General features: G+C 43.2%; 2 protein-coding genes across 2 annotated transcripts in view; both read right to left on the reverse strand.

Moving 5' to 3' along the window:
- The window catches only part of eif2b5 (eukaryotic translation initiation factor 2B, subunit 5 epsilon), a 24,690-nt gene extending 23,684 nt beyond the window's left edge, over positions 1-1,006 (reverse strand). The window contains exon 1 of the mRNA XM_053233156.1: positions 836-1,006. Within this exon, the coding sequence (XP_053089131.1) occupies positions 836-985 (150 nt within the window). The 5' untranslated portion in view covers positions 986-1,006. The remainder of the gene's footprint in view (positions 1-835) is intronic.
- Positions 1,007-1,449: 443 nt separating this feature from the next.
- Positions 1,450-15,000, reverse strand: part of acap2a (ArfGAP with coiled-coil, ankyrin repeat and PH domains 2a) — a 24,239-nt gene continuing 10,688 nt past the window's right edge. The window contains exons 16-24 of the mRNA XM_053233155.1: positions 12,238-12,307; positions 11,884-11,978; positions 11,500-11,693; positions 11,238-11,339; positions 9,840-9,929; positions 9,543-9,745; positions 9,324-9,433; positions 9,001-9,111; positions 1,450-7,049 (exon numbers count right to left, since the gene is read on the reverse strand). Of these exons, the coding sequence (XP_053089130.1) occupies positions 6,911-7,049; positions 9,001-9,111; positions 9,324-9,433; positions 9,543-9,745; positions 9,840-9,929; positions 11,238-11,339; positions 11,500-11,693; positions 11,884-11,978; positions 12,238-12,307 (1,114 nt within the window). The 3' untranslated portion in view covers positions 1,450-6,910. The remainder of the gene's footprint in view (positions 7,050-9,000; positions 9,112-9,323; positions 9,434-9,542; positions 9,746-9,839; positions 9,930-11,237; positions 11,340-11,499; positions 11,694-11,883; positions 11,979-12,237; positions 12,308-15,000) is intronic.

Here is a 15,000-nt window from a genome sequence, read left to right on the forward strand (position 1 = left end):
AGTGCGAGTGTGTGTGTTACAGTGCGAGTGTTAGTGTGTGTGTGTGTGTTACAGTGTGTGTGTTACAGTGCGAGTGTTAGTGTGTGTGTGTTACAGTGTGAGTGTTACAGTGCGAGTGTGTGTGTTACAGTGTGAGTGTGTGTGTTACAGTGCGAGTGTTAGTGTGTGTGTGTGTTACAGTGTGTGTGTTACAGTGCGAGTGTTACAGTGCGAGTGTTAGTGTGTGTGTGTGTTACAGTGTGTGTGTTACAGTGCGAGTGTTAGTGTGTGTGTGTGTTACAGTGTGTGTGTTACAGTGCGAGTGTTAGTGTGTGAGTGTTACAGTGTGTGTGTGTGTGTGTTACAGTGCGAGTGTTAGTGTGTGTGTGTGTGTGTGTTACTGTGCGAGTGTTACAGTGCGAGTGTTACAGTGTGTGTGTGTTACTGTGCGAGTGTTACAGTGCGAGTGTTAGTGTGTGTGTGTTACTGTGCGAGTGTTACAGTGCGAGTGTGTGTTACTGCAGGTAAAGAATCGTAAGGCAGTGTGTTTTCCGCTCCGCTCCCCCCCCTGCAGTGGGACTGACTACTACAGCGTGAAGGCTGTTTGTGTGAAATTGGAATAAACCATTCCTGAACAGAGGGGGAGATCAGTCCCATGACTACCACCTATACCAGCTCTCTGATGTCTCTGTATTTACAGGTGTTACATCAGACATTTAAAAACAGACTGCTGGCTAGCTGCTCGCTCTGATTGGTCGGCTGGTCCAGGAGGCGGGGCCTGTACAGTAATGCAGAAGGGAATGGCCGGGTGGAACACAGCTAGCATAGCGCGGTGATGAGGCGGTTATAAACTCACCCTCGGCTGGTCTTTAGTGATGGGGAAGAATCTCCGGTTGAAGCTGTCGGCGATCAGCACGGCCTGGAGCGGCTGCTCCTCCTCATCCTGCTCCCCGGAGCCGCTTTTCCTCCCCACACGGTTCTGCTGCTTCCCTGCTCTCGCCGCCATGATGCTTCTGACGTCACACAGAGCTACGGCACGGCAACGAGGACAAAAAGTACGACGCGCGTCCAGTTCAATCTTCCTGTCTGTAATGGTCTGTTTATTTAGAAATATATTTATTTGTTTATTAGTTTTGTTTATATTGCTTATTGAATTAGTCTCCAGCAGAATGTGTATTTTAAAGCGGATAATTTTTTAAGTTTACATTTTAAGTTAAAAAAATAAAAATAAAAAAATAAAACAAAAAAAAATTAATAAAACCCAACCAGAAGAAAGCAGGCTGTTAAACTCATTACTTTAAATGTCTCTAAACATAAACAAAGCACCACCATAAGCTGTAAGCTGTCTATTTTGTGAAATATTCATGTTTACTGGTTAATATTCCTTTTCTGGAGAACCCATGTACGGCCCAGTTTAGACCCAGAAATACACACTAAATAAAAAATAAAATAAAAACAGGACACAGCTGGTCTGCTAACAACTCAGGATGTTTATTAAAGTGCAGATTAAAAAAAAAAAAAAAAAAAAACAGGAGAAAAAGTAAAAAAAGGCACAGGTTGTGGAGTTTCAGCTGGATCAGAACCAGGAGGAGAACGCTTCTTCACGGTTCTCCAGTGCACTAACTCTACAGCTCGGTTCCGTCCCAATAACTTCACTCCAGATCAAACCGTCAGCCCTTACACACTCAGTGTGGAGGATTATTAGAACACAAAGGCAGCTGAGATCCCTTTAATACAACACTGCTCCACTCCAGGTTCTCATAAACATTACTAAATACTAAAATAATTATCCAGAACCTTCTCAGAACCTTTTGAAATGTAACATGTTCTTCTGAGCCGGTTCTTCTTTCACACATATTCACAGTTAAATACAGGAAATGATGTTAATGTGATTAAATACCTCTAATAATACAGAATAATCTAACACTGAGAGAATGTTTCAGAGTTTTACATAAACAGTGACTTGCAGCTTTAATATACACTTCACCCAAAACTCCAGAACCCGGGTCTAGTTAGGATCTAGAACTTTACCATTAAAAAGGCTCCACCCCCAAACACCACAAACTGTCTCTAAGTGCAATAACCCTGTAAACTCAACAAACTGGCAGGTGATCATTCTGAAAAAAAATAATAAAGGAACTAGTACACTGTTAAAAAAAAAAAAAAAAAAGGGTTCTCAAAGGTTCCTTGGATGCTGAAGTGTTCTTAGTTTCCCAAAGAGGTTCTGCTTGGACAGTTAAGGATACTAGGTTCATAAAGTAGTTGTACTTGGATGGTTGTGGGTTCTGGTTTCCTAAAATCATTCTACTAGGATAATAAAGGGTTCTAAGCTTGTTGGTTATATTTGGGGGGGTTAGATTTCCATCTAGGGTTCTTAGCTTCCTTAAGTAGTTCTCCTTGTATAGTTAGGAGTTCCTAGCTAACTAAATTGGTTCTACCCTGGTTAAGGGTTCTTGGTCTCCTAAAGTCTTTCTACTTGTACAATTAAAAGTTCACAGGATTCACAGAAAGTTTGAATGAAGAAAAATTATGACTAAAAAACTTTTTATTTCTACATAATAAACAATGTGCATTTTTATCTGTATAAAACTAAATAAATCAAAAGATTGCTATGAACAGAGCTTTAATATTGTAAACAAAATGTACTACAGGTTCACCAGATCTTAAAAATTAATTTATAAATTCTTCCAAAAATTTTGAGTGAATAATCTAAGTGTCTGAGCTAGGGACTTTGACTGAAACATAATGAGCTCTGTAGCAGAAACAGAGCTCCAAAGTCGGCTAAAATGCCCGGTTTCCTTGGTCTCTTTCTCGGGATCTACATATTGCAGTGGCGTGGAGATGGTGTTGTTTGAAAGCTACTGAAAAGCTCTTTTTAACCGTTATAACATGGTCCTGTAACCTTATAATGTATAAGCTTTGTTTCACTCCTTGCAATCCATAGCTATTGATCACTTCACAAGTGCAGATGATTCCCAGTAATGCCGCAGGCTCTCCACAAACGCAATCACGTGACCAGTGTGCTCGCTGTATATTTTAACTATGAATTAATTGGTTATTTTATCTATGAATTGTGCAGATTGGGACCCCTGGTGTTCAAATAGTGCAACTGCATTACATCCATAATTAACAGAATGCTGATTTTGCACATTTCCATGATCCACATCGTCACAGTTTTGCATCGCGATGCATCACGTCACTGTGTATCATTACACCCCTAGTGGTTCTTCTTGGATGGTTAAGAGTCTAGAGGGATATTTTATACTTCAGACATTTTTAGTCAGAGGCAGTTAACAGTTAGCTTTAAAAATCTGCCAATGTGTCATACCTCAGCACACACAAGGGGCGGAGTCTATAGTCTATGAAAGAGTGAAGTCTGATCAGCCTTATGGAGCATGGGGGCGGGGCTTACTCACTAAAACTACTCACAGAAATACAGTCACGATATTTAAATAAGCTGTTATTACAGTGACATGTACAGAGCACTGGTGCATTGTGGGATATTGAAGCTGTAAAGTTCACTGTACATTCAATAACAAACAACAGCATGTAATTTAAATCTTTACATTTTTCTTCCACTCTTTTACGGTTAGCAGTGAAATATTTTAAACAAATGACATATATAAAATGGTGTTTAAACAGATGTGCCTTCAGAACCCGAGTTTTCAGAAATTCAGCTTTATCAGCACTCAGGAGTGATTATACACAGTCAGGCCTGGAACACACCTAAACAACAGTGTTAAATTCTACATGAGCGCCTCTCCGTCCTGTGACTGTGAAGGAAATAAACCCCCCGTCCTGAAGGGGGCGCCGCAGGATTCATCAGTCACTATAATCTTAATCTAGTGTTTAATAACGTAATTACTGATTAGATGTGTGTTTTCTAAATATAACATTTCGTTCACAAAGAGCTGACTGAGATTGAAAAATAAAGAGAAAAAGGAAGCAATAAGAGAGTAGAAGGAAATTAAGGAATAAATAAAAAAAAGAAAAACAAAAGGAATGAGGATGAAAAGACAGAAAAAAAGAAAGTAAGAAGAGAGAAATTCTAAAAAAATTCTCTCTCACTGCCCAAAGAGTTGGAGTGAAGCTGCTAATTGGTTGGCTGCTGTAAAGCCCACTGCGATATCATCATCAACTGTCAGCTGGAATTTAATCACGGAGGAGAGAAAGAGAGAGAGAGAGAGAAAGAGACAGAGAGAGAGAGAGAGAGAGAGAGAGAGAGAGGTACCAAAGTTCAGAATACGTTCATATTTTTATAAAATCTTCAGGTGACACATTTTAGGACCGTGTTTCTGTGTGTGTGTGTGTGTGTGTGTGTGAGAGAGAGAGAGAGAGTCAAGTGTGTTTCAGGCCTTCAGCATGTTATAATACACACAGTGTGTGTTATTGTTCTAAAATGTCATGCAGCATATAGAAGATTAACTACAGAAGCCTGTGAGACACGATGTCCTTGAAATTGTGCACAGATATCTGATTATTTACAGAAATATAAAAGACTTCATTACATATAACACATTACATCACACCCTCGTCAACCAGCTGACCAATCAGCATCAAGCTCGAGCTAGCTGCACATTACATCACACCCTCGTCAACCAGCTGACCAATCAGCATCGAGCTCGAACTAGCTGCACATTACATCACACCCTCGTCAACCAGCTGACCAATCAGCATCGAGCTCGAACTAGCTGCACATTACATCACACCCTCGTCAACCAGCTGACCAATCAGCATCGAGCTCGAACTAGCTGCACATTACATCACACCCTCGTCAACCAGCTGACCAATCAGCATCGAGCTCGAACTAGCTTCACATTCTTAAGCCTCATTTTTGGGATTTCAATGTCAGACCTTAAACATAAAAAAAAAAAAAATTATATTTTTAAATAAAAGAGATACTGTATGTCCACAGTGTGTGTGTGTGTGTGTGTGTGTGTGTGTGTGTGTGCGCACAGTGTGTTTGTTACAGTCAAAGGCAAGAATAATTAAGGAAGACTCAGTAGTTTATAATTAAGGATGTGCTGATAATCAGTTATACAATACATCACAATACTCAATACCAGAATAGAGTTAATGGCTTTAAAATGACATTCTGGAGTTTTCCACAGAGGTAACGTCAATTTATAATTTATAAAATGTACAATATCGTGATGATATCGTAAACCATAATAAGGTCAGGAGATTTACAGGATGTAGAAAATCAGGTTCATAATCCTGATATTATGTCTGATATTATACAACAAACACAAGCTGAGTTTTTATAGAGTGTGTGTTGTGCGTATTGTGTGTTTGGTCTCAAACAAGCACCTTTAAGGAAAACACATCACGTGACTCTTATGATACATGAGCGTACACTTACAACACAAGTACAGTAGTGTGTACATCACATAAGCAAAATAACACGTCTAGTTTTGTATTGTCCCTAATAAATATGTAATTTGGGCCATTTTGACATAAAACTATAAAATAGTGGGTGGAGTCAATGGAAAGCAATTAATTTATCACCTGCAGTCTGAAGCCCTGCCCACATGTATAAGGATATTTTTGAAAAGATAGTTTTTACTCATCCATGTTCAAAACAAACAGCATTTTTGAAATCTCTCCATTTCTCTCCATTCGCACAACAACACAAAAACTATTTGAAAACATTCCCATGAGCACATCAGCACAGAGAGAGTACGTCATAAAATGCCTCGAGAGTAATCTTAAGACCCGCATATTGAGCTTTAGGGAAAAAACACTAACGTGGCTGAAAGAGAAATGAAACCACAAACACGTTATCAAATAAGACACTACAGAGCACAGAGTAACAACCTGATCAGGTGCTGTGATTAACCCAGTCCTAGCACGTGCGTAACACACGCAACAGACACACACAGGTTCACACTGCAACGTTTTTCCCTAACATACGTTTTTTCCTGTCCACATTAAAACTGTGAAAATTGTACAATTTCTCCACCATTTCAAAAAACAATCATTTTCAGTCACCAAAAACGTAGTTTCCATGTGAACACAGAGACGTATGTTTTCAAAAGCATTGGTATATTTGTGGGCGGAGCCTGAAAAGCACTTCAGGAAAAGATACTGTGTGTAAATTAATACCACTGAAGGGCAGGTAATAAATTAATTTCTGTGTGCCAGCGCCCCCCTGTGGCCATCCTAAACGGTTCTCTCTTAAATTGTACTTAAAACTTTCAAACCACAGAGACGTCTGGTGGCTCCGGCCCCTTCACTTCGTTACGCGGCAATGAAACGGCACCTGATTTGAGAGAACTAAGGGAAAGTGGATGAGCGTACATTATAAATAGTACTGGATTGTAGCCATATTGAAAATGTGCACAACAGCAGGATACATGACTGTATCTTCCGTACTATAAGTCACAAATTAAAATATTCTGTCTAACAAATGTCACATTGTCGTATACATTCTGTTGTCAAATTAATGCCAATTTTCAGTATTACGGGAGTTTTATTATATCAGCGTCAACAGTAGTGTTATGGCAGTGATGCACTAACGTAAACACACTAACAGGCTAATGCAAATATTACACAGACTTACACACTGTCATATAGTCTGGTACATTCTGTAATACTGAAGTCTTTAAGATCCAGCTGTAGTGTTCAGGTGTTAATTGAGCTGTGTTGGTTATTATCTGTGGTGTTTAGTGGCATATTAGCACCCATCCAGCTGTGTTGGTTATTATTTATGGTGTTTAGTCGTGTGTTAGCACCCTTCCAGCTGTGTTGGTTATTATTTATGGTGTTTAGTCGTGTGTTAGCACATATCCAGCTGTGTTGGTTATTATTTATGGTGTTTAGTCATGTGTTAGCACCCTTCCAGCTGTGTTGGTTATTATTTATGGTGTTTAGTCGTGTGTTAGCACCCTTCCAGTTGTGTTGGTTATCATCTACGGTGTACAGTTGTGTGTTAACACTCGTCCAGCTGCTGGGCGATGAACTCCTGGATGCACTTCCTGTACTGCTCTGAGTGACTGTGAGACTGAAAGTATTGAGTTGGCTGATCCAGTGACTCCCTCATCTCCTCGTTCACCTTTGCCATGCGCAGCCTGAGAGACACACAGAGAGAGAATGTAGATCATGATCTTTCATCATCTCCAAAACATGTTCAGAGGAAAATCATGACATTATGTGGAACACTTTTGGATCTGCTTAATTCCAGATGTTGCAGTGAGGTACTTCCAGCAGACCACTGAACGACAGACATTTGGTTAGCTGTTAATGATGTCCCAAATTATAAAAACCTACAGGATGGCCTATAGGATGGGTTAAAAGATGGACCATAGGATGGGCTATAGGAGGACTAAAGGTTATGGGAGGATGGTCTATAGGAGGATGGGTTATAGGAGGATGGGCTATAGGAGGATGGGCTATAGGAGCATGGGTTAGGGGAGGATGGGTTATAGGAGGATGGTCTATAGGAGGATGGGTTATAGGAGGATGGGCTATAGGAGGATGGGTTATAGGAGGATGGGTTATAGGAGGATGGGCTATAGGAGGATGGGCTATAGGAGGATGGGTTTAGGAGGATGGGTTATAGGAGGATGGGCTATAGGAGGATGGGTTATAGGAGGATGGGTTATAGGAGGATGGGCTATAGGAGGATGGGTTATAGGAGGATGGGTTTAGGAGGATGGGTTATAGGAGGATGGGCTATAGGAGGATGGGCTATAGGAGGATGGGTTATAGGAGGATGGGCTATAGGAGGATGGGTTATAGGAGGATGGGCTATAGGAGGATGGGCTATAGGAGGATGGGTTATAGGAGGATGGGCTATAGGAGGATGGGTTAGGGGAGGATGGGTTATAGGAGGATGGGCTATAGGAGGATGGGTTATAGGAGGATGGGCTATAGGAGGATGGGCTATAGGAGGATGGGTTATAGGAGGATGGGTTTAGGAGGATGGGTTATAGGAGGATGGGCTATAGGAGGATGGGCTATAGGAGGATGGGTTATAGGAGGATGGGCTATAGGAGGATGGGTTATAGGAGGATGGGCTATAGGAGGATGGGTTAGGGGAGGATGGGCTATAGGAGGATGGGCTATAGGAGGATGGGTTATAGGAGGATGGGCTATAGGAGGATGGGTTAGGGGAGGATGGTCTATAGGAGGATGGGTTATGGGAGGATGGTCTATAGGAGGATGGGTTATAGGAGGATGGGTTTAGGAGGATGGGTTATAGGAGGATGGGCTATAGGAGGATGGGCTATAGGAGGATGGGTTATAGGAGGATGGGCTATAGGAGGATGGGCTATAGGAGGATGGGTTATAGGAGGATGGGCTATAGGAGGATGGGTTAGGGGAGGATGGTCTATAGGAGGATGGGTTATAGGAGGATGGGTTATAGGAGGATGGGCTATAGGAGGATGGGCTATAGGAGGATGGGTTATAGGAGGATGGGCTATAGGAGGATGGGCTATAGGAGGATGGGCTATAGGAGGATGGGTTTAGGAGGATGGGTTATAGGAGGATGGGCTATAGGAGGATGGGTTAGGGGAGGATGGTCTATAGGAGGATGGGTTATAGGAGCATGGGTTATAGGAGCATGGGCTATAGGAGGATGGGTTATAGGAGGATGGGCTATAGGAGGATGGGTTATAGGAGGATGGGCTATAGGAGGATGGGTTAGGGGAGGATCGGCTATAGGAGGATGGGTTATAGGAGGATGGGCTATAGGAGGATGGGTTATAGGAGGATGGGCTATAGGAGGATGGGTTAGGGGAGGATGGTCTATAGGAGCATGGGTTATAGGAGGATGGGTTATAGGAGGATGGGTTATAGGAGGATGGGTTAGGGGAGGATGGGCTATAGGAGGATGGGCTATAGGAGGATGGGCTATAGGAGGATGGGTTATAGGAGCATGAGCTATGGGTTATAAGATGGATTTTGGATGAGAGGATGTGATATAGAAGTTTATTGCAAGTAAATTTCTGGGTGGCTTGCCAGACTAAGTGAGAGGCCCCCCTAAAATTGAGTTGTGTGTGTGTGTGCTTTGTGTACAGGGTGACGATGTCAGCATTGGTGGTATCCATGGCGATGGATAATGGACTCCTGCCGTCCATATCCGAGACGCTCTGACAAGCTCCACGCTTCAGGAACAAACAAACCTGTCTAAAGGAAGAACAGGAAAAGAGACAAGACATGAGTAGACTAACTCTAGTTTAAGGTTGCTAACCCTGTACCTAATGTTAATGTGCTAGCCTACTGTTACAAAGCTAACACAAACCACAATGTTCACAAAGTTATACTAATATTAGGAAGGTTAGTACAGTGTGACTAATTAACAGCAGGGTGGTGCAGTGTGTGTGTGTGTGTGTGTATACCCAGTGTGTCCCAGCATGGCAGCATGGTGCAGTGCTCCTCTTCCTCGAGCATCCTGCTGATCCACATTAGCTGAGTTTTGCAGCAGGAACTCACAGGGGAGTAACGAACCCTGAAAAACACACACACACACACACACAACATTGAAAACTGAGACAGCTGAAATACTGATATCTATAGCTGGTAAATATTCTTTAAACAGGAAGTGGATTTGCGCTCACCCCCTGTACTGCCTGCATCAGTGGTGTACGGCTCTGATCCTCTGCGTTGGCCCAGTTAACATCTGCGCCGAGCGCTAGCGCCTCCACCATATCGGCTAAACTGGAGGCACATGAGGCCCAGTACAGCAGCAGGCTGGGGGAACACTCCGTCACACGGGGCAGAATGGGCGGGGACTCGCGTGGAGGCTCGATATCCTGCAGATCTGAAACACACCCGGACCGTTGTTTAGATTTAAATGCTAACTGAACACTATGAGGCCGTAATGTTGAGTCAGGGTCATAGGTCAGAGGTCATACCTGGTTCACTCAGGCTGGTGTTGGATGAAGAGTTAAGCATCTCTCTGCTTCCGTCAGCACTGGTGTGAATGCCACTGTCTGCACTCTTCACTGTCACACACACACACATACACACAGATATCACATTATTAAAATTAAGAATTATCTGTAGTTAAAATTCTGTAAACAAACTACAAATAAACACTATAGCAAAATACTTTCCTTTTAGCAAATCATCGCTTTTTCGCCTAAACTACTTCCTGTTTTGAAAACATTTGTTTGTTAATAAAGTTGGTGGCTGCTTATACATTGAAATGCATGCAGCAAGTCTGACATACTAATGCTAATCAACACCATAATGCTAATCAATTACATAAATGCTAATCTGTTTTGTAGTTCTCATCATGTACATCATGCTAATCAGAGATCCTAATGCTGATTGGTTAGCTTTCCTATCAATTTGTTACTCCAATGGTAATCGACTAAAATAAAGCTAATAGTATCCCCTAATGCCGACTATGTACCCTAACCCTAACTGGTTATCCTACTTCCTGTGAGGGAGTGTTCAGAAACACCAGAACCCAGTTCCCCTCACTGCCACTACTCTGACTTTGTAGGTTTCTCTAGAACAGTGGTAGGCAAACTACGGCCCGCGGGCCACATACGGCCCCTTTGAGCTGTTTAATCCGGCCCGTCGAGTATTTACAAAATTGTCCTAAAGACCGCATTCATTTCGCCTTTTTCCTGCAATACCCTGCGTTTCAGCTGATTCCACTAGATGGCGCACTCCAAACACTACTGACCTTTGCTTAAGCTGAGTCTATCGTCTCTACACACAGATATTCATTCTTCACGTTTGCCATTGCATTGAGCCCTAATTTAACAATGAATGGACCAAAGAAAAGAAAAGTCGACAGTGAGCGCAGAGTTTTTAATAAGGAGTGGACAGCTAAATATTTTTTCACTAAAGTCCGATCAAAGGCCGTATGTCTTATTTGCCAAGAAACCGTTGCAGTTTTCAAAGAATACAATATCAGCCACCACTTTTCCACCAAGCATGCTAACTACGCTAGCAACCAGTCAATGCAAGAAAGGGCGGCTCAGACGTTATCAGCCAATTTACAGGCTCAGCAAAATAATTTTTTTCCGACAAACTACTATTCAGGAGTCAAGCACCAAGGCAAGTTATTCACATTTTCTTTACTTTTTAGGTAATGGGTTTCACATGTAATTTATATACCCCCCCCCCCCCCCCCCCCCCCCCCCCCCATCTGCTACTGGCCTGGCCCGTCTGTCAAATTTTAAAACCCAGTGTGGCCCTTGAGTCAAAAAGTTTGCCCACCCCTGCTCTAGAATGATAGAAATACATTAAAATTCCTTTCCTCTGTCGCTGAAACAGATCCTGAGCCCAGTACTTACGGCTCCGGAGCTTTGATGAGGTGTCAAAGTAGGAAAAGAGGGAATCGAGCTCATCAGGGCAGAAGAGCGAGTCACGTCGAGCCTCGTGCCCACTGAGGGGCGCTGTTCACCATCCAGAGGATACAAGCATCATTAGTGCACCATGAAATAATCAGAATACCACCAACATCTGGTTAGAACAAATTCTATATGTTCTGGCATTTGGGACACACTGGGAAAGACAGCAGGAATAAAAAAAGAGGAAGCTGAAAGGTAAACACACCGGAGGTGTTGGAGGCGGGGCGGATTTTAGGGGTGGGAGGGGGTGGCCGAGGGGGCAGGAACTCCACGCTTCCCTTCAGATTCTTGTCATATTTACTCAGCATCATAACCTTTGACCTTTGGTCCTGTGAGTCTTGCTTTCGCACAAACCTCCTCTCCACGTACTTCGCCCGGATGTAGGCCTCGATTTCCTGCCTGGACCACACACATTCAATATTCAATTTATTTTTTATAAACAAATGTGGTGGTTGTTTAACATGCTAATTTTATGCTCATGTATACATTTTTTATCAGAGTGCAATCAGCTATTATGGTGGTCAGGGTGTTCAAGAGCACTGAACCAAGAGGAAGTGCATAAGGGGGAGGTGAAGGCGGTGTTGAGTACCTGGGATCTCCAGGCTGTGGTTTCTTCCAGCCCATCTCTCCTCTCCGAGCCTCATAGATCTGATTAATCAGCTCGTTACCCAGCTCACACATCAGCTACAATGCAAACCACACATAACTTTTTAATAAAAAAAAAGGCATGCTGGGAAAAAAAAACACTCAGGACAGATAGCTGGGCTAAACGACCTAGCTAGCATAAGTATAAATAAGCCAGACAGTACAACTCTTTGGAAAAATATAAGCTTGAGTTCTAAAAAAAAGAAAAAGATTGTGCAGAAGTAATAGAGCTGGGCTTCTTACCAGTATTTACCAATTAAATGAATGTGGAATAGATTTTAGGTCATGTGATGCTCACCTTCAGGAGTTCTGGTTCCCACGAGTCGAGTGTCAGTGATCTCACCTTAGAATTATGAACTCCTAAACTCCTACAGGACACATCGTAAAGGTACATGAAGTATGATGTAGCAGAGGGTGTGGGAGTATTACTGAGAGTGTTAATACTGCTGCAACACTCTCAGTAATACTCCCACACCCTCTACTGCACCCTTAATACTGCTACAACACTCTCAGTAATACTCCCACACCCTCTACTACACCTTTAATACTGCTGCAACACTCTCAGTAATACTCCCACACCCTCTACTGCACCTTTAATACTGCTGCAACACTCTCAGTAATACTCCCACACCCTCTACTACACCTTTAATACTGCTGCAACACTCTCAGTAATACTCCCACACCCTCTACTACACCTTTAATACTGCTGCAACACTCTCAGTAATACTCCCACACCCTCTACTGCACCTTTAATACTGCTGCAACACTCTCAGTAATACTCCCACACCCTCTACTGCACCCTTAATACTGCTACAACACTCTCAGTAATACTCCCACACCCTCTACTACACCTTTAATACTGCTGCAACACTCTCAGTAATACTCCCACACCCTCTACTACACCTTTAATACTGCTGCAACACTCTCAGTAATACTCCCACACCCTCTACTGCACCTTTAATACTGCTGCAACACTCTCAGTAATACTCCCACACCCTCTACTGCACCTTTAATACTGCTGCAACACTCTCAGTAATACTCCCACACCCTCTACTACACCTTTAATACTGCTGCAACACTCTCAGTAATACTCCCACACCCTCTACTGCACCCTTAATACTGCTACAACACTCTCAGTAATACTCCCACACCCTCTACTGCACCTTTAATACTGCCACAACACTCTCAGTAATACTCCCACACCCTCTACTGCACCCTTAGTACTGCTGCAACACTCTCAGTAATACTCCCACACCCTCTACTGCACCTTTAATACTGCCGCAACACTCTCAGTAATACTCCCACACCCTCTACTGCACCCTTAATACTGCTACAACACTCTCAGTAATACTCCCACACCCTCTACTGCACCCTTAATACTGCTACAACACTCTCAGTAATACTCCCACACCCTCTACTGCACCCTTAATACTGCTACAACACTCTCAGTAATACTCCCACACCCTCTACTGCACCTTTAATACTGCTACAACACTCTCAGTAATACTCCCACACCCTCTACTGCACCTTTAGTACTGCTGCAACACTCTCAGTAATACTCCCACACCCCTCTACTGCACCTTTAGTACTGCTGCAACACTCTCAGTAATACTCCCACACCCTCTACTACACCCTTAATACTGCTACAACACTCTCAGTAATACTCCCACACCCTCTACTGCACCTTTAATACTGCTGCAACACTCTCAGTAATACTCCCACACCCTCTACTGCACCTTTAGTACTGCTGCAACACTCTCAGTAATACTCCCACACCCTCTACTGCACCCTTAATACTGCCACAACACTCTCAGTAATACTCCCACACCCTCTACTACACCCTTAATACTGCTGCAACACTCTCAGTAATACTCCCACACCCTCTACTGCACCTTTAGTACTGCTACAACACTCTCAGTAATACTCCCACACCCTCTACTGCACCTTTAGTACTGCTGCAACACTCTCAGTAATACTCCCACACCCTCTACTGCACCTTTAGTACTGCCGCAACACTCTCAGTAATACTCCCACACCCTCTACTACACCTTTAATACTGCTGCAACACTCTCAGTAATACTCCCACACCCTCTACTACACCTTTAGTACTGCTGCAACACTCTCAGTAATACTCCCACACCCTCTACTGCACCCTTAATACTGCTACAACACTCTCAGTAATACTCCCACACCCTCTACTGCACCCTTAATACTGCTGCAACACTCTCAGTAATACTCCCACACCCTCTACTACACCTTTAGTACTGCTGCAACACTCTCAGTAATACTCCCACACCCTCTACTACACCCTTAATACTGCTACAACACTCTCAGTAATACTCCCACACCCTCTACTGCACCTTTAGTACTGCTGCAACACTCTCAGTAATACTCCCACACCCTCTACTGCACCCTTAATACTGCTACAACACTCTCAGTAATACTCCCACACCCTCTACTACACCCTTAATACTGCTGCAACACTCTCAGTAATACTCCCACACCCTCTACTGCACCTTTAGTACTGCTGCAACACTCTCAGTAATACTCCCACACCCTCTACTGCACCCTTAATACTGCTACAACACTCTCAGTAATACTCCCACACCTTCTACTGCACCCTTAATACTGCCGCAACACTCTCAGTAATACTCCCACACCCTCTACTGCACCCTTAATACTGCCACAACACTCTCAGTAATACTCCCACACCCTCTACTGCACCTTTAGTACTGCTGCAACACTCTCAGTAATACTCCCACACCCTCTACTACACCTTTAGTACTGCTGCAACACTCTCAGTAATACTCCCACACCCTCTACTGCACCCTTAATACTGCTGCAACACTCTCAGTAATACTCCCACACCCTCTACTACACCTTTAGTACTGCTGCAACACTCTCAGTAATACTCCCACACCCTCTACTGCACCTTTAATACTGCTGCAACACTCTCAGTAATACTCCCACACCCTCTACTGCACCTTTAGTACTGCCGCAACACTCTCAGTAATACTCCCACACCCTCTACTGCACCTTTAGTACTGCTGCAACACTCTCA

Source organism: Pangasianodon hypophthalmus, chromosome 4 (assembly GCF_027358585.1).
Source record: "Pangasianodon hypophthalmus isolate fPanHyp1 chromosome 4, fPanHyp1.pri, whole genome shotgun sequence".
Taxonomy (NCBI): Eukaryota; Metazoa; Chordata; class Actinopteri; order Siluriformes; family Pangasiidae; genus Pangasianodon; species Pangasianodon hypophthalmus.